General features: G+C 43.5%; 1 protein-coding gene across 1 annotated transcript in view; it reads left to right on the top strand.

Moving 5' to 3' along the window:
* The first annotated feature begins 15812 nt into the window (after positions 1-15812).
* Positions 15813-20874, top strand: part of LOC110318338 (CD302 antigen) — a 135231-nt gene continuing 130169 nt past the window's right edge. Inside the window, exon 1 of the mRNA XM_029536802.1 lies at positions 15813-15952. Coding sequence (XP_029392662.1) covers positions 15859-15952 — 94 coding nt within the window. The 5' untranslated portion in view covers positions 15813-15858. The remainder of the gene's footprint in view (positions 15953-20874) is intronic.

Here is a 20874-nt window from a genome sequence, read left to right as displayed (position 1 = left end):
CTGTGTGACCCAGAGCACGCACACACGCTCTGTACCTAGATTGGGAACAGTCGTACCATCTAAGGGTTGTATGAGAAGTCCTAGCATAGTGTCTGCAGGCAGTAGGTATGGATTGATGTAACCTGTTATCATCTAAACCCCAAACCTCTAACATCTGCTGCCTTTCTTCTATAATTAAACCTGCCCCACCAAGGCTTCTGTTGACTTCCTCGTTGATAAAGCTGATGAAGATGGTTTTTATTTTTTAAAACAGTAATTTATTTAATCTCCTTAAGGTGTTTCAAGCTGCCTACTCCTGCCCCTTAAACCTAGTATTCAAAGTGGGACACACAAGACGATCCACTTGGTTGTAAGAAAAACTCACAACTCCTATTGATTTGGGAGAGGTGGGGCTTTATGTATCACTCGGAAGGAGAGACAAGGTTGAGATGGCAGAGTGGGGCTTGCAGCCAAGCTGACAACAAGGCTGAGCTCCATCCCCCAGGCCCCACGCTGTGGAAGAAGAAAGCTCTGATTCCTCCAAGTTGTTCTCTGACCTCCACATGTATGCTGCGCACACATATTAATTAGTAAATTAGTTAATTAAATTTGTTTTATAAAAAAAAAAAACCCAAGAAGGAAAGCCAGAGCACAGGCCTATAATTGGAGTAATTAGAGAGAAAGGGTCAGGGTCATAGCCTGTCTGAGCTGTGTCACAAGTTTGAGACCAACCAAGGCTATGTTGCAATACTTTGTCTCAAAAGGGAAGAGAAGGCTAAGAGAGAAAACCTTCTTTTATCTTTGTTTAAGTTTACAAATTTATTTGACCTTATGAGCAGTGACAATATGATCACTGTGACTAAGCTCTTGCATATGCGGCCTCTGATTGCATCATTATAATAGTGAAATGGGGGAAATATGCACCTTAGGAGGGGAAAATACATTTTGTCCATGTCTAAATTTTTAGTAAACTGGTTTGTTAGTAATTACTATGTGGGTTGAAAATATATGCATATAATCCATATATATATATTTGGTACAAAATTAGACAGATTTGGAGATGACTAATTTAAGCCATGCCCTTGCAAGTAATGGTCTCTTGTGGTCTTCTTCCCATGCTCTGGCTTTTTCTCTGTGGCTACCTTCATGCCGCCTCTTTATTTCCTCTCTCTCTGTTAATATTCCCCAACTTATTCATGGTTTGGAAATTTATGTAATAATTTTATTTCTTCTTCATGAATAGTGCTTCCTTAGTTCTGAAAGGACTGGTGTTTTTTTTAAAAAAAAATTCAGATTATTACATATTTACATCATTTCCCCCTTCCTTGTCCTCCCTCCAAATATTCTTACATGCCCCTCCTTGTTCTTTCAAATTAATGGCCTCTTTCTAATTGTTGTCACATGCCCTGCCTGGGCTTTCTCCCATCCACCTTGGCATGTCTACCATTGTCCTTGTTCAGCTCCTCTCTAGGTAGTCATGTTAGCGAAACTTTATGGATGAAGCTTCTGACATTACTAGGAGACACAATCTCACAGCAAACTGTCCTCTAGCCCTTACAATCTTTCCTCCCCCTCTTCGACAATGCACCCTTAGCCTTAGGGTCAGGAGTTGCCTTGTAAGTGTATCCACTGTGACTCGGTTCTACAGCTCTATATTTTGATTGATTCTGGTTTTCTGTAATGGTCTCTGTCTATAGCCAAGAAAAGTTTTCTTAGTGAAGGATTACACATATCTGTGGGTCTAAGGGCAAATATTTAGAACGTATTAGAGATTGTGCTAGTTTAGGAAGGTAGTGGTTGTCGGTTCCCTTTCAAGATCCATGACTTCACCAGCTCTGGATAGTTGGCTAGGTTTATAAATACCAGTGTGTTTTCTTTCTTGTTGAGCAGGTCCTGCGTCCAGTTAAAGAGTCATTGGTTACCAACACGGTATGTGTGCCACTATTGCATACTTAGAGTTACGGTGCCATTCTGGTTGTTGTTACGGCTCATAGGTGTTGTACCTGCGTAGGACTTTTGATGGCTTTCCTCCCTTGAAAGCTTGCATAGCGTTTTCTGATAACATGAAAGCTAGCTCTCAGGGGAAAAAGAATTTAGGTCAGTTCCAGCTCGGGGGCCTATGGGATGAAACCCACGGTGTCTTCAGTAATAGGGGCAACCTCCGGGAGGCAACCAAGTGATAATTCTTATCTATATGATGGGTACCTTAAACTCATCTGTTCTGAAAAAGAACTGATCTGCCTTTACATTCCCCCCACCCTACCCCACCCTCCTAACTCTTTGCCACAGAGAATGGCTACAGCATTTGCCAGTTTCTCACTTAGAAGCCTGGGATTATCTGTCAGCTCCATGTGTTACAATACTTTTCCCACAGTTGTAGAATGTCACCTACTGTCCCTTTCTACTGTTTCCATTCTAACTTGGGCGCTGGATGAAACAGATAATATGTAATGTTACAAGCTAACAGCTGAATCTACCATGTAAAATCTAAATGAAAAAATAATTTGCATCATTAGTTTATCATGCTAGAGTTACCAAGATAATCAAAATGGCCCCAAACAAAGACATCTGCTGTTAGGAAGAATGTGCCAGAACTCAACACAATATTGTTTTAAGCCTATAATTACCTGGGATGCTGAATTGATTTTTTTTTTTTTTATCTTATAATTTGGTGTCTAGTGACTTAAGTATCTCACTGTTAGAGAAAATCCCATTACTGTTTGGCAAACGATTCCAGACTGGATTGATTAGCCATGAAATGAACGCAAGCACTCTGTGCAGTTTAAATATGCACTTAATAGTTTAAATATGAGATGACAATGACGGCTTTCCAAATAGTGCTGAAATTCTAATGAGCAATTCACCAGCATCTATCCGTGCAATCCTTACGTAGAAACATTTCACAACCATTCTCTCCCATTCTGTTTGTATCTTAACTATATTTTAATTCTTCATGGTGATACCTCTTGGGGACAACAGACTATCACTAGACTATCATTGTAGTTAAAACTACAATGACTTTCAAAAGATTACTGACTACTCTCCTCTCCCGATGCTTGTCATTTGAATGGAGACAATTCCTTTAGGTGGAGGTGACTGCAAATTGGGGCAACAGTTACAATAAATGGAAACCAAAAGTGTTGTCTGTATCCTGTGTGGAAAGAACAACGTGCCATTTGCAGCCTCAAAGCAGTACTTTAAATAGGAAAGCTATACACATTGGAAACAAACCCATGAGCCCATTTCAATAGAGAAAATACAGACATGCATACCAATATGCATGTGTGTATTCCTCCCCCCCAAACGTATAAAAGCTCCAACAATTCGCCTGTCTTGCTGAAAGCAATAGGAAACTGAGCCACACTTTAACAAGACCCCCACAGTTTCCATTAATTCACAGGGGAGGTCTGACCACCCACAGGGCAGGAACCTATTACAGCTGTTTACAAGGTGGCAAAGAGACACCTTTATTTATTGTTATGTTCTGTTTCAATCTTTTGAATTTTTAAGTACATACCTTTCATTCTGCAAATAGCACTAAGTAACCTGGTAAGTGATTTATAGATTAAATATTTTTTCCATAAGAATAACAAAACACTTCAGATTTGATAGCTACATAATTCATAGAGAAATATCACAATACACCATCAGCACTATAACAACAAATGAAAGCACAAAACTTACAGGTATCTTAGAGGAAATCAAGGTCAGAAGTGTCCCTGTTTTCTCTCTGCTGCTGTGATAAATGCCACAACCAAAAACTACTTGGGGAAGGAAAGGTTTATTTCAGCTCACAGGACACAGTCACAACCCAGGGAATTCATGGCAGGAACGTGGAGGCAGGACCTGAACTAGGGACCATGGATGAATTCTGCTTACTAACTGTCTCACTCCCAGTCTCATGTTCAGTTACCCTTCTTATACAGTCCAGGCACGCATGCCCATGGACATCACTACTCACGGTGGACGGGGCCTTCATGGATCAATCATCAGTCAAGACAATACCCTCCAGACATACTCAAAGGCTGACGGAAGACAATCCTTCAGAGAAGGGCCTGTCAAATTAACAACAAAACTAGCAAGGGACAGATACCCATAAAGACTCTGCCTGCATTTCCTGTGGTGATGTCATAGTGCACAGTGGTCCAAGCTAGTAACCCAGAAGGAAAAGGAAAATCCAGTATCCATCAGTGGAACAGGTGAAGGCTTTTACTTTTACTCTTAGATAGTGTCCAGCATTGACAGACAGTGCTCCCTCCTTGCACTAAGAGGAACCGTGAGCTGGAACGATGGCTCCGCTGGTGATGGTGCTTGAAGCAAGACCCTCCGGAGTTCAATCCCTGGGTCCCACACGGTGGAAGAAGAGAAGCTACTCCCTCAAGATGTCCTCTGACCTTCACACACCTGCTCTCCACATACCCTCCTAGCACACACTAAATAAGTAAATGTGATGAAAAATCAGTGATTATGCCAGACAATAGAGAAAAAAAAATGTCAGTCTTTGTGACATCTTCCACAGGAATTTATGTACAAAAGAAACCCTATAATGCAGTTAGAATTCTAGCTGGTGGGATGAAGGTTGGCTTCATTTGCACTTCAAGGTAAAGTCGGATGTTCCAAAGACAAGGCCAGGCACAAGCTATTCTTATTCCAGTGAGAACCATCTTTTACTGAGCACAGGTTAAGACAAACCCTCCAAACCTTAGCATCTTCATCCAACTGTCTTACAGAAGAAACAGAAAGCTTGGAGGTGTCTTTTCCTTACAGAAGAGAGTAATTAATTTCTGGAATGTTTCTCCAAGCTATCATATCTTCATTAGCACTGCTTCCAATGATGTTCAGACTTCTGTTATTTCCCTAGACCTTTATAAGATTCCTGATTGATCTCTCCATCAAACCTCCAATCAAATTGCTACCACTCGCAAACTAATATCATCTCTATACGGCTCTCATTAAGCCACCGTCTCCACTCAGAAATCTCTAATGAGACTCAAGCAATTACCAAATCAGGCACACATCCCCCAGCTAAGCATTCAGACCAGTGAAAAAGGTGGCCAGAGGTTTTTTTCATTTTTTTGTTTTTTTTTTTAAAGGCAATACCATGTTCACGAATTCATGAAGGGACGATCAATCTGCTCCAAATGCAATTTCCTTCCAAATTAGCCCTTACATTAAACACAGTTTCGATGAAGGCAAACTGTTTTTTTTTTTTTTTTATTCAACTTGACATGCAAATTCAAAGTTCATAAACAAGAACAAGAGGACACGAATATTGAAGATGATTATGGAAGGGCAAAATAAATCAGGTGTAATATCTTATCTTACCAGAAATTGAGATGATTTCTTCTAAAGATAGAATGTGGGCCTGGGGGAGATGACTCTGTAAGCATAAGGGTGTGTGTTTGGGTCCACGGCACCCACACAATACAGAGCCAGGCATGGTTGATCACAGTGGTAACTGCAGCACTAGGGAGGGGCAGAAAAGGAAGACTCTGGGGTTTGCTGGCTGCCTCGCCGGTCTGAAGTTCAGTGACAGACCCTGACTCAAAAGAATAACACAGATAGTGATAAAGAAAGATACCCAACATCCTTCTCTGGCCTCTGTGTGTACGCGAGTGTGAGTGGATGCCTGTATGTGGAAATGCAGCACATATGCATGCACACACACACACACACACACACACACACTAAATTTTAAAAGAAGTTGAAAGTCATGCTTACACAGTAAGCTCAACCGCATCCTGGGACCCATGAGACCCTTTCTAAAAAGGAAAATCAATTTGAAAAATAAAGATCTAATACATAAAAAATGTTTTGTTACTATTGGTAGAAAGATGGGAAAATTTTAAATGAACCTATAGAGAGAGTGTCCATATATTGTCCCATAAACTTATGGGTGAGCTCACACAGCCTGGGCAGCACCAGGAGACAATATGGAAAGGATGAATTTGGTATACTTGACTAAGATAAAAATACTGTTTCTACTTCTCAGCACAGAGTCAGCTCTACAGTAGGCCCTGCAGTCTGGGGAAATGATGAAAATCTAAGTACGTGAAAGGATGGGCAAAACAAGGACTATCAGCTCACACAGGTGAGAACAGAGGCAGTCAACAGGGATGGCCAGCTAACTGCTGGCCTCCACGTAGGATGATAGAAACTGGGAGCTTAACTTGGGATGATCGTGGGATGATTGGCAGCCCTCCTTCATGTCTGTCACGAAAATATCCAAGCATCTAGTTATTTCTCACCTACTTGCATATCCCAGAAAAAACCAAAACTTATACAGGCTCCCAAAGAATCATACGGTGACCAGTTTCCTTGTAGGCTATTCAAATAACGACTTACCTCCACTGTCTTACATGACGTGGGCTTCCTCTCCTCTTCATCCTTTGGGAGTGAAGGCAATGAGGTGTACCAGTGGTGGGGATCGTGCCCTTGCACATAAACATTTCCATTAAGAGGGAAACTTCCAGGCAGCCTTTACCTGACTTTGGATTATCACTCTGCCACTGCTCAGTCACCTAGTGTTGAGCAACTGGCTCTCTCTAACTCTCAGTCTCCTTCCCTGAGTCATATTACAGAGATCCCTCTATTTGATAACAGGAGCATCTTGGTAATTAAGACATAATATGGGGAGCTGGTGAGATGGCTCAGTGGGTAAGAGCACCCAACTGCTCTTCCAAAGGTGCAGAGTTCAAATCCCAGCAACCACATGGTGGCTCACAACCATCCTTAACAAGATCTGACTCCCTCTTCTGGGGCGTTTGAGGACAGCTACAGTGTATTTACTTATAATAAATAAATAAATCTTTAAAAAAAAAAAGACATAATATGGCCATAGACATCGCTTTAGATTGCTTACTTTATGGTAGACAATTTGTAGCTTGCAATAATTGTCTGCACTACATGTTATTATCTATTCTTTCACAAATGAAAAAATGACCCAAATTAAGTATCTTGCCTACCAGTGTATCTACCCAGTTGTAGAGTGGGCTCAAATACACATTCAACTAACCTCAAAACCGACAATAGAAATGAGAACCAACCCAGCAAGGATGAATACTCCCAATGCCTACTTGTGGTCTCTAAGTAACATTTTCTGCTAAACAGAGAAATTGCTGATCAAGTCTAGGAGAGGAAATGCACAGACAATGGTTGAAATGTTGTCATCCAGGTCACAAACAGTGTCTGCCCTGAGTAAGCATGGGACGGGGGCAGCAGCAAGCACTGCAGCAAGAGCGGGGGGGGGGGGGTCCACAACACATCAAGTGTGCTTAAGTAATGAATAAAGTATTAAAACCCCATTGTTCATCTTTCAGGGATGCTGTGAGACTACCTCATTATTTTCAAAATACATAAATAAAGGGAAATAACTAAGTAATTTGATCTGTAACCTTGTAGATAAAAGTTTCCCAAAGAGAGAAAGTTTCTCCTTAAAGAAGCATCCGGGTAATGAATGAAAAGTAATGGAATATCTATACTTTCCATTAGGACATTTATCAGGGCTGATACTATCATCAAATGAGGGGGAATCATGTGTATTTCCTGATAGGATGGCACAAAACATATGAAATAGTATTGCTAAAAATAAATTGAATCTAAACCTCATAAGCCCAACACTAATTTAAAAGAAATAGGAAGGTTAATGGAACACGCTAAACACTACAAACAGCAGGTGACCAAGATTCAAACTGCAAAACCTTTCAAGAGCAGACTTCTTTTCCACACAGTGAGAAGGACGATAATGAAGTTTTAAAATGTATAAAAACAAGGTCCTTAAAGATTAAAAGATACTAGATTTAATTTGTAGAAATTTTATTTAAATTCTGATTTAAACCAGTTGTGACAACTAAACAAGGCCTTTGTAAGACAATTGGAGATGTGCAAACATTGAACAGACATGTAACAGGATCAATGTTTTATTTATAAAGTATGAGTACGTGAGAGTATGTGTGAGTGTGTGCAAGTATGTGTGCATGTGTATGAGTATGCATGTGAGTGTATGTGTGTATGTGTGTGTATATGTGTGCGGAGAATAAGTGTGTGAATATGTGTGTGTGTGAGAGTTTCTCTGTGTATATAAGTGTGTGTATATGTGTACGAATGTGTGTGAGTATATGTGTGTTTGAGTATGTTTGTATGTTTGTATATATGTATAAGTGTGTGTGTGTGTGTGTGTGTGTGTGTGTGTGTGTGTGTGTGTGGTGTGGTGTGCTGGTGACAGAGCTTCTGACTTGATATGTAAGTACTCTACCACTGAACTGCACTCAGGTTCAGGACCCTTCACCTTTTGTCAATGCATTCTGACATATTTACAGATGAAACACTTTGCCTCTGAGATTGGCTTCAAACTGATCTGTTGGGAAGAGAGTGTGTCAGACAGTAGAGATGAGACAAAATCAGCCTGCGTTTGTAACTGTTCTGGGAGCAGTGAATTCATAACACCGTTTTCTCTCGCTTTACTGTAGTTCTTAAAAATTATACAGTAAAAAGCTAAAAATAAAAGGAATTTTAAAACCCGCTTGACCTGTGGCTAGAGAGGTCACAGTCCCTAGAGCAGAGTCACTGATGTTCTGCTAAGTGACATGCTGTCAAACTGTCTTCTACATATTTGTTTATGCACATAGATTTGTGCTGCCCTTAGCCCTAGCCAGAAAAGCTTCTTGCAGTGGGTAGTGGTGAAGGCTGAAATTCATACGAGGTCAAAGTGCTGAAAAGAAGTGACTGTTGGATGCTGGTCCCACATGGGGCATCCGCACGGCTTCCCACCCCCAGGCTTAGTGAATATCTCAGAAGGGATGGATAGAAAGTAGGCGCCAGAGGACGCTAAGGAGTGTCAAGAGATGCTGTCTCTGGAAGTCACAAGCCATTGTACATGGGAACTCACACAGCATTGGCCACCTGCACAAGATTGGGCTTCTCAACAATCCATCAGGATGGGAAGGGCTCATGAGGTCCCTCACCACCTGGGAAGCTAAAGGCAGTTCATTGTTGCTATGGGTAGGAGCCAGTGTGTGTGTGTGTGTGTGTGTGTGTGTGTGTGTGTGTGTGTGTGTGTGTATGTATGTGTGTGTGTGTGTGTGTGTGTGTGTTATACTCATGAGGATAGTAACGAGTAGCCAAGAACTGACGATGATAAATACCATGATAAATACCATGATGTCCTATTTCTTGGTGCTAAAATTTCTTAGTAAAACCCTTACATAAAAATGTCTCAAAAACATAAATCAAGAACTCAGCATTATTAAACTTCTCCTGACCTAGGAGGTTAAATGGTCTGAACCTTGTCTCTGGGTCTCTCTCCTCTCCTCTCCTCTCCTCTCCTCTCCTCTCCTTCCCTCCCCTCCCCTCCCCTCCCCTCCCCTCCTCCCTCTTGTGATAAGGTTGGAAAAAATATTTTTAAGCACGATCGTTTTCCCTAAAGAGCCTAGCCTCCTGGGATTTGACTGTTTCTCCTCTTAACTGTTGTTTTCTTGAGATGGATTTTGACGATGAGTTAGTTAGGAGGAAAGTGAAAATGCTCCCAACTATCTATGTAAAAATCAAACACATCACCCTACTTCCTAGCTCCTTGCCAAAACAGAGAATACGTGTCTGTCAAAATCAAAAGTTAATACTTCACTTCTTTTCTCCTATCCAGGAAATTATCTGTTCCTCTGAAATTGTTTTTATTATTATCATTCATGGCTTGCATATATGCAGAAAATGTTTCTTAGAAACTGCTCACTATTTGTGAGATATTGCTCTATCTAGAACACATTACTGATACTTGAAACCCATGCCTATAAGCTCCAGTGTTCTGGGACCCATCCCTCATGCCCTGTGTTCTGGGACCCATCCCTCGTGCCCTGTGTTCTGGGACCCATCCCTCGTGCCCTGTGTTCTGGGACCCATCCCTTGTGCCCTGTGTTCTGTTAGGTGGTTGGTTTGAAGGCTGTAGCCAGGATCTTTGGGAGCTCCCTAACTCCAGGATTTCATATCTAACCTCGGATGCTTCTTGAATTTACATGGGTTACTGAACTCTCTGGACCTCTGTTTCTTTGTCTAGAAAGCAAAGGGGCCAAAGATCCCATGACCTCTGTAATTCTCCAATCTTTGGTGTCTCTGCATGTTAAGTCTGTGTTCTTAACAAAGTGATTCTTTGTTGGAGAATTCTGCAGTTTAAAACTTATTGAAGGAAGTTTTATTTCCTATTTTTGCACGTGTGTGTGTGTGTTTGAAGTATACCTTTATACTGGACCTTTCTGCTCTACCTACATCTTGATTATAATTCTCCAGAGTTTAGTTATGACCTAGAATAAAGGCAGATCTTCATTATGATGGTGCTGTGGGAATTGTTTAAAATGTATTTTTAAACCAAGCCCTTATCCAAGCCCCCTGGGTCCTGCTTACCGCACCTGAGACCCTCTGTGGGCAGTTCAGATGCAGTCCACACTGGCTCCTTTATTACACAAGGACTTGTGCAGTTGGACATGATTTATGTGGAGTTCTTCTTCTAATCTTCCTCTTCTTCCTCCTCCTCCTCCTTCTCCTCCTCCTCCTCCTCCTCCTCCTCTTCTTCTTCTTCTTCTTCTTCTTCTTCTTCTTCTTCTTCTTCTTCTTCTTCTTCTTCTTCTTCTTCTTCTNTCTTCTTCTTCTTCTTCTTCTTCTTCTTCTTCTTCTTCTTCTTCTTCTTCCTCCTCCTCCTCCCCCTCCTCTTTCTCCTCCCCCCTCCTCTTCCTCCTCCTCCTCCTCTTCCTCCTTCCTCCTCACATCTCAACTTTAGATGCTGTATCAAGGACCCACTCGTTCCTGCACTGAATCAGTATAATGAAGGTCCAGTAGCGCTTTGAAAATTCCATCCTAAGTGCCTAAAAAGCATCAATTAGAAGACACTACTGAGATCTACGGGGAAAAGAGGGCTAGGACTCATGGCTACCCTGTGGGAGCTGGAGCCTAGTAGATAGGACCACCAACTCGGAGTTAAAGGTGTGGTACTGTCACTTGATGAATCAGAGTGCAGATCCCAGATAAGAGCTGGAGCCACAGAGGAATCCCAGTTCCTGAGATAGCTGTCTTCCCACAGAAGAGGAGGAAAGAAAAATACCCTTGCTTCTTCTGCTCAGCCCTCACCTCTTCTGAGGAACCCCCATTGACTGAGCATAACCAGTAGGCAATGGGTAAGAGAGTCTGAAAAATTCAGGGTGGTCCCTTGGAATTCAAACACAGAAGGGCAGGGAATGGCTCAGGGAAAATGGGCAAACAATCTGCACAAAAATAGAGGGGAAAAAAAAATCCAAGTAACCTCTGAGCATAGGAAATTATGTTCAATCTCATCAGTAATTGAGGAAACACAATATTAACACAGGAAAGTTTAAATGTTGATGACTGTGCTTAGCAATGGGAATACTTATCCACAACAATGAGAGAGCAAGTTGAAGAATACACTGGTCACGTCTGATAGCGGTGATGCTGAGCACATCCTTGGCTCTGGGAGCTCTGAGTCTAGAAACACACCCTCAGGAAACTGCAGCAACATGCACTAAGAGACAGCTACATTAGTACTGTGGACAGAAAATCCAGCTGGGGACCACTCAGCTGTCCACCAACAGGACAGTGGGTGGCATGCATTTTATTCTTAAAACAGGACACCAAAATGAATGAACTACAAAGAGACACCACGAAGGTCACAGGCATAATTCTGAGGAAAAAAAGAAAGGAAGAGAGAGAGAAAGAAAGAAAGAAAGAAAGAAAGAAAGAAAGAAAGAAAGAAAGAAAGAAAGAAAGAAAGAAAAGCATTAGAGGGACTTACCTCAAAATGATTATATTTACAAACTTTTTAAAAATTTGCAAAATTATATGTACTCTTTACAGACTGAGTTATACATCCATGGCAAGACTATAAAGAGGAAAACCAAACCACTGGAGAAGATAAGATGGCTCAGAGGATAAAGGTACTTGCTGCCAAGCCTGATGGTCTGAATTTAAGTCCTGAAAGACACAGGGTAGAAGGAGAGAACTGACTCTGTGACTGCTGCACTAACACACACACACACACACACACACACACACACATACACACACATCACATATACACACACACACATATATACACACACATACAAACACATACACACACACATATATATACACACACATATACACATACACATATACACACACATACACACATAGGTGCGCATGCACACACACACACACACACACACGCACACATACACATGCACATACACACATACCCATGTGCTTACAAAATCAAATAAAAGTTATGAAAGAAAAACCAGCTACCAGGAAAGGAATCATCAACTGGGGTCTAAGGTTGGAGGTTGAGTGCATACTGGGCATATATAAGGCCTTGAGTTTAATTCCCAACACTGAAAAGAGATTGACAAAAGACGGATACAAAATTCAGAGGAGTGGTTCCCTCTGTGCGGGAGGAAAGGGGGACACGATCAGAAGAAACCCACAGTACATAGACTTCATTTTTAGGTACAGAATATTTTATCCCGAAAAGCAAGATTTTGGAAGGCCCATGGGTTCCTCCCGAAGTGTTCCTGGAAACTTATTTTATTGTACTTAATTAAATGCTATCTCTCACACTCCGCAAGGTTTTCACTAAGATTGCTACTGATATCTTCCTTGTGGTTATTAACCTTGGCCCAGTTATATTAGTTTCCACATCGACAAAAGGAGGGTGGCAGGAAGGCCTACTCCATAGGGAGATTACCAAATTATACTTACTATGAGAAATGCTTAGCCCGGTGGGTGGGTAGCTGGGGGTCAGCAGATACCCACGCCATTCTCACTGTGTTCTCACCATCACCTTGGCTGGAAGTGTCCTTCCTCCCCACTGCTTTTACAGACTTGACACAGCCACCCGAGGACATCCAGTCCAGTGTCTGAAGACCCTTCATCTTGCCCAAGCTCATTTTTCCTTCTTCCAAATATATAAACTCCTGTTGCCTGTACCATTTTATGAGACATCTGCTATCATTCATTCATTCACTCATTCATCCAGGAAACTATGCCAGGCACGCCAAACTTAGAAGTCAATAATAGTCACAGATACTTCCCCATAGCGCTTGTGTTCTGGAGGTCAGAGGAGGAGGAGGAGGAGGAGGAGGAGAAGGAAGAGGGAGAGAGAAGTGGGGTGGAGAGAAAAAGAGTGAGAAAGGAAGAGGGAGGGAAGAGGATAGGGAGGGAAGATGGAAGAGAGAGAGGGAGGGAAGGGGAGGGGGAAAGAAGGAGAGAAGGAGGGAGAAAGGTAGGGAGAGAAGGAAGGGAGAGGGATGGTGGGAAGAGGGAAGAAAGGAGGGAGGGAGGGAGAGGCAGAGGGAGTCGGGGAGACAGACTATAATTATCTAATCCAGAAGTGCCAGGATCTGTCAGGGTGTCTAGGAAACCTGTTGCAACGGAAGGTCAGTCAGTCCAGAAAAATAGATTTCTTAGAGAAGATGACAGCGACAGAGAGGCCTGAAAGATATAGCTCCTTCTAATGTCACCACTGACAATATTTGTCGATGTTTTGTAACCTCAGCAGCATATCTGTGCACATGGACCCATCGGGGGAGGGGGACACCCAGTGTTAACTGCTGAGGGAAGTGAACATACGCTATTATGCAGATATTTGAAGGGCATAATCTGAGGGCCTTTAATAGACAGGTTTAAATAAAATGTGAGTTCTGATCAGAGAGTTAAAAAAAGAATGGAAGTAAGGCAGGGAGTGTGGGGAGTCCTAGCCCTGCTGTGGAGACATACACTTACTTACTAGTCTAGCATTAAGGTAGGAGGCTTGGGAGTTCAAGGCCAGGCTGACACTCATAGCAAGGTTTTGTATTTTTGAAAAGAAAGAAGAAGCCCTTTCTTTTTCTTTTACGATAAAAAATTCATACAATGTATTTTGATCATATTTTCCCCTCCCCCAGTTCCTCTCAGCTCCTCCTCAGCTCCTGTACTCCCCAACCTTTATGTTCTTTCTTTCTCTCTCTCCCCCTTGCAAACAAAACAAGAAACAAGAATAAAAAACAGAAACAAAAAAAAGCATGAAGCAAACAAAAAACTAAAAATCAAAATCAGCAAAAGCTCAATAAAACAAAACACACACACACACACACACACACACACACACACACGCCTGCACACGCCCAAACAAAGCAAAATGAAAGAAAAAGTTCACAGAAGTGCCGCTGAGTTCATGTGTGCTAGCTAAGTACTCCTGGGCAAGGTACCTGCCCTGGAGTGTGGTTGATAAGCCCAGTTACACTCCGTTGGAAAAGGCTGGCTTCTCCTTTGCTTCAAGCAGTGCTTTGAATGTGAGTTTGGGAGAGACTGGACCAGACAAGACCAGTTTGGTCAGGCTGATGAAAATAGGAGAAAGGTGGGACTGGTGTTAAAAGAGCAAGGGTACAGGGCAGAGGGACTTGCTTTATCTTAGATGGAGCTTTCTTCCGGGGTCATTGTCTTCTTTGAAGCTCTCCTGAAAGCCTCAAACCCCTCCCCTAAAGTTAAAAAGTATCTTTGTAAAGACAGCCAGGCCTTCAAGGAGCTTCAAGTCAGGTGGGCTCCAAAGCAAGGGCTTGCAGCTGCAGAAGCTGCAGGTGCTGGTACTAATGCTTTCTACTGACTGGATCTTAAGGTCACAAAACCATCTTCTGTTGCTCCCTCCCTCCCTCCCTCCCTCCCTTCTCTCTCTCTCTCTCTCTCTCTCTCTCTCTCTCTCTCTCTCTCTCCAAGCTCACTTTGCATTCTTGGCCTGTTTTCCTCCCCCATCCAGAACCCCAGCCACTTCCGGTTGAGCAGGTACCTTTCTGGATGCTCTGTCCAATCCTCCCGTGCACTTTGCCCCACGTTATTGTGTAGGCTTCATCTCTTCCATAAGGCCAGAAGGCAATCGAGGCGTGCCTCTTTACTATGATAAGTGCTCTCCATAGCCACTAAACACGAAGGCCAAAGCATGGGAGGAGAAGTATGGTACCAGGATGAGTTTGGAACCACCTGGGCGGTTGGAACTTGGAAAGTAGATCTAGACAAATCCTGAGGATAATAGTCACCTTTGGGGAACAAGGATGAGAGCTATCTCAAGTATACATCCTATACTCAACAAATATTTCAAAAATATTTCACTTTTAGGCAAGTTAGTTTGTTTGGAACTTGTCCTATTTGTGGTAGCGTTGTCCAAGGGACAGAATAAATGGGTTTGAATTTCAGATTCTGGGTGCAGACTTCCACACTTCAAATGGATTATTACTACTAGATTATTAAAGAAAAAAAAAACTCTGCAAAGGTCCAATAGTTAAATCTCCTTAAAAGTAGTACAATCGCTGGAATAACTGTCACTTTTAATATGGTTTGACAATTTCAGGTCCATCTCCAGCGTTCCTTTATTCCACCTTTACTCATACTTCCAAAATGACTATGATGTTGTTAAGCACAACTCAGGTCACCACGGATCCTAGTGTGCCCTCCCTCCCCCGCCCCCCCCCGCCCAGTCCGTAGTGACCATGGTTGTGTGCACTTTTCCAACCAGCCAAGGTCCGAAGCCCTAGCTCACTTGTCTCTCTACAAGGAAGGACAAGTGCTAGACTGACAGAGCCGCGCTTCCCCAAATTTGCTTAAGAAGAGGGGGAGCGGACCCCCATACCCCGTGGTTTTCCTGTGCACTCCTCCCGCCTTCTGGAGGTCCCCGAGCCTTCGCAGACGTCTGCCGTGGGTGGGGGGGACTCCTGAAGCCTCCGCTGGGCCCGGGACCCGAAGCGGAGCTCTGATTGGCCGAGAGCGGCGGGGGCGGGGTCTGCGCGCCCCAGAGGTTGCCCCAGAGGCGTGGTGAGGCCGGCGGGGCTCACCCGTGGAACCGGTGCGGGCAGGAGAGGCTTGGGACTGGAGATGCGGACGTGCCGGGTGACCCCGGGCAGGGCGGCGGGGCTGCTCCTGCTGTTGCTGCGGTCCTTCGGGCTTGTGGAGCCTTCGGAGCGCTCAGGTAACCGGGCGTCCTCGACGCTGCTGCTCTGAGCATTTTGCCTCCTCCGGGTCGGGTCGCGATCGCTTTGCTCTCTGGGTCTCTGGAGCAGACAAGCGGGGAAGGTCTGGCCTAGGAGAGCAGCGGGCAGGGCCATGTGGTGCGGAGGGACCCTCTGCCTAGAAGAGGCCCATAGTCCTTCCCCAGAGACTTTTCTGCCCCTGTTCCTCCACTGTTCCCTGAAATCATGCTTTCCTGGGGTTCCCCACTTCTCTTTACATCCCTGTCGCCCCTTGGTCGTCTTGGAACCTCCGGAACAATGATGAGCCTTCACCCACACCGCAAGGACTCCCAACCATAACGACTTGACTGTGCCCACTGAATGCGAGGAAAAGGAAATCAGGTTCAACCATTGTCCCCAGAAGTCAGCCAGGAAGGAGTATTAGGATGCCCTTCCCTGTCCCCTTGAGCAGAGGCTCTTCTAATCTGGTTATTATTTCCAAATGCTCCCCAACTCAGCTGGCCCCCCGAACAGAAGTGCAGGTCACTTCCTGTCAGTGGGGAGAGGATGCCATCTATAAAGCTCACTGGTAGCGCCAGCACCTCCATCCCACTTAGCAGTTAGAGTTTTGCTTTTACTTTCTCTTTTTGCTTCAACAAAAGATGTGCCAAGGACCTTTTTACTTAATTGGACTATAGAAATGGCAGCCTATAGGCTGCGAACATTCACCGGCTACTTCTGCTATCTCACCGGTGTGAAGAAGGAAAAAAGGTGGTCAAGATGTGTTTTAGGAAGTACTGAGTGAGCCTCTTGCTTTCTTTGGAGCGACGCTTAGTTACTTTCTGATGTGTATGGTGTCCAGCGTTAAGGGAAGAGTGTCCTGCAAGAGTGGGTGTCATCAACCCACCCTTTAATGAGTTCTGTCTTGACCGACTCTTCTCAATGATCCTTTGACCTTCTGCACTGGAACCACCAAAGGAAATAATAATAGTAAAATCTTTGAGTGATATGAGAGCTCAATTCTGTCTGTTGCATAAACCGAGGAGAAAAATCTACCTGCAGCAGTTTACAGAGCATGCTAATTTCCAGTCGCTTCTCTCTTGGTTTCTACCTACATCTGGGAATCCTGTTTTGCTTCCTTCACGAATTTTGAGATTCCCTTCATATCCAAATGTCCCAGTGGGTTTTTTTGTTTGTCATCAACCTGACACAAGCTACTGTCATCTGGAAAGAGGAACCTTGATTGGGAAAAATTCTTCCATCAGATTGGCCTAGAGGCCAGTCTGTAGAGGGCCCAGCAGACTGTGGGTGAGGCCTCCTGGGGACAGGTGGGCCTGGATGGTCTAAGAAAGCAGACTGGCCCAGCCATGGGAAGCAAGGCAATCCTCTATGGCCTCTGTTTCAGTTCCTGCCTTGAGTTTCTGCCCTAACTTCTTGCTGACAGAGTCTGCTGTGGAACTGTACATTGAGACAAACCCTCCCCTTCTCAAGCTGCTTTTGGTTGTGGTGTTTATCACAACAATAGGAACTCTGACTGGATTGGCCACAGTCTTCACAGTCCTCACTCTGTCTCAGGGACCCAAAGCAGAGAATATTCCCATACAAATGTTCCCCACAGGCATTTCTGTCCCTTCTTCTGCACTTCGAGACAGGGTTTCACTGTGTAGCCCTGGCTGTCCTGGAACTCACTCTGTAGACCAGGCTGGCCTCGAACTCAGAAATCCCGCCTGCCTCTGCCTCCCGAGTGCTGGGATTAAAGGCGTGCACCACCACACCCGGCCTTACACTTTACTCTTGAGACAGGGTCTCTCACGGAATCCCAAATTCACCACTTTGTCTAGGCTGGCTGCCATGGAGCTCCTGGGATCTATCTACCTGTCTCTGCCTCACAAGTGTGGGGTTGCAGGAATTTGGAATCATGCCCCCACCCCAACCCCTCTCTTTCTTTTAATTTAATGTGGGTGCTTGGGTTGCAAACTCAAGTCCTCATGCTTGACTGACAAGTACTCTTACTCACTGAGTCATCTCTCTAGCCCGGAACTGGAGTCTGAGCTTCTATCTATTCTATTAGCTTGTGTAGCTGTAGGTCAGATTCAGGATGCTAGATTCATGGCATGCACTATGTCATGTGCATGCAGGGAGCTTGGGCAAGCCAGACCTGGCCACCCAAATGCTGAAAAAGTATCTCTCTGTTCTTGGGGAGAGGCCAAGCTTACTTTTTCTGCTTCCTTGGAAAGCTAACAGCATGGAACAATGTGATCCTTTAGGGCAGCATTTTTTTCAACACGGGGCTTGAGGGTCAAATGACCCTTTCACAGGGGTTGCTGAAGACCATTGGAAAACACAGATACTTATATTATGATTCATAACAATAGCAAAATTACAGTTATGAAGTTGCAACAAAAATAGCTTTATGGTTGGAGTCACTACACCATGAGGAACTATATCAGAGGGTTGCAGGAGAACCACTATTTTGGGGATTTCTGAGCATGTCGCCCATCCCATCCCATCTGGAATTATTTGTTCTCTGATACCTACTTTACCACCATGAACTCAATTGTCTCTTCAAGACTTGTTTTGAATAGCAAGTCCACACTGCTGTGTCTCTCCTTCTACATCTCTATGTTCTTTACACTTGACAAAGACTACACAACACTTAACGTAAGCTGTGGGGATTCCCTGGGAATGATTGGCACCATTATCCTTGTCCTCTCTACTTCCCCGAGCCTTTTCCCTTCCTCTGCAGTTATAATTGATAGATGCTCATATCCAGTGTCTCTCCCAAGATATGCAGAGTTCTTTGTGCAGGCCTAAAATTTGGCCCTAGAGATTGGACACTAAGAAAATGTTAAAAGAGATGGTTTTCTTTGATCTAAATAAGAATGATTTTTTTAAAAAATTATTTCCAAGCCAAGCAGTAGTGGCACACACCTTTAATCCCAGCACTTGGGAGGCAGATGCAAACGGATCTCTGTGAGTTCGAGGCCAGCCTGGTCTACAGAGCAAGTTCCAGGACAGCCAAGATTACACAGAGAAACTGTCTCAACAAACAAAATGTAATTATGACAGTGCTCTTTGGCTATTCCCCTAAGCCTCAAATATTGTGATATATATATATATATATATATATATATATATATATATATATACCCCTAAGCCTATATATATTATTATATAGAGAGACCCTATTATAAAGTCTCTATATAATATTAAGCATATAAAAAGGACTCCAAGTTATGTTTGGCCTCTTACCATCAACCACTACCCTTTAGATTTATCCTAAACACAAATTTGGAGGTGAATGTGAAAATTCCATTGAAGAGCAATGCAGAGATGGAAAGTGGACAGGATGTACTATAAAGCTAGGGGTGGAATCCAGTTTGGGCCTTGGAAAGATCTCAGTGCAAGAACGCTCGCCTTGCAGGCTTAAGGTGCTGGTTGTGGTGCACAGCACCACAGAAATCGTCACTACAATTTGTAGTTACCTTTCCAAAATGCAATACATTTCTCAGATGGTTTATAGGCCCTTATAAAAAAATTTCTAAATAAGAAATTATTTGTAGTTTATCAGATTTCCTCCCCACACTTCAGTCTACAGTCCCATAATGCTACAAAGCAGGTAGACTGAACAGCTATTGCTCAGGGCTAAGAATGATAGAGAAAACTATTGCGAATGAATAAAACTCTCCTGCAGCAAATATATTATTTATTAATGCTTACACATACATTATATATGAAAGCTAATGACAAGTTCCTTAAATCATTAATTATGAATGGTTGTCCTAAGAAATCTCATTTGGTGTAAATACCAAACCCTGATATTGATTACATACTCAGTTCAAGCACGGGTTTAGTCTGACACGCATACCTACATTTGAAAGTACAACTTACTTAAAACACTTAGCGTCTCCTCCTTTGCCACTCCATGTGATACCACATTTCACTGCAGTCTGGTTCCTACGGAGACGCTAAGTCCACAAGCATCCTGGAAGTCTTGTTAGTGTAGAAATGAAAAGTAAAACTTTCTTCTGATGAGCGTCGATAGAGGAGGACTCCTTGACTAACTCCACATGTTCACGTTCATTATAAATGAAATTAGAATGACTTCAGATGCTACTAGCAGTACAGTGGAATGAGCTAATAACGTGGGCGTCTGCACGAACATGCAATGACTTGAGCAGAGGTGAGTAAGACCTGGGGAGCGAGGACACTGTTTCCTGGAGAAAGCATGGGATGTTAGCTCTGCAATGGCTTACCTGTTTCTCTGTGTACCCCTAGCTGTCCTGGAACTTGCTCTGTAGAGCAGGCTGGCCTTGAACTCACAGAGATCCGTCTGCACCTGCCTCCCAGGTGCTGGGATTAAAGGTGTGTGCCACTACTGACTGACTTGGAAATGATTTTTTTTTTTTTTTTATCATTCCACAGCTTTCATCTGATATTAGGATTCGAGGGACACACACTATCGCTGTGGAGGTCAGCGAACAACTTCGGGTGTTGGTCCCAACTTTCCACCTCATTTGAGATAGGGTTTCTTTGTGGGAGAGGAAAGTCTTCCCACAAAGATGTGAGAATGTGAGATGTGAGTCTTCCATCAAACTTGTAATACATGTAAGGGCTTGAGTCTAGGAACTCCAATACTTTGCTCCAATATTGTTCTTCCCACCACACGAGGACTTGGACCTAACCTACCGAGTTTTAGTGAGAATTCTGAAAAAAATGTAGAACTTCAAAAGAAAGCAAAGCTTCTGCTGCCCCAGGTGACCTGTTCAGGGTCAAGGGTCATGGACCAGAGTGTCCGGGAAAGGCCACTGAGACTACGGGGTCAGTGAGAGGAAATTTTCAAGAAGGGTGAGGACCACATGCAACAGATTTCCCTTATCTGCTGTGGTTTGTGATACTTTGGAGATGTGGAAGATAGTAAATCAGGCATTTGAGGGGCAAG

This window comes from Mus pahari, chromosome 3 (genome assembly GCF_900095145.1).
Source record: "Mus pahari chromosome 3, PAHARI_EIJ_v1.1, whole genome shotgun sequence".
Classification (NCBI taxonomy): domain Eukaryota; kingdom Metazoa; phylum Chordata; class Mammalia; order Rodentia; family Muridae; genus Mus; species Mus pahari.
Note: the sequence above shows the minus strand (reverse complement) of the source record. Positions and strands in the feature narration are given on the sequence as shown.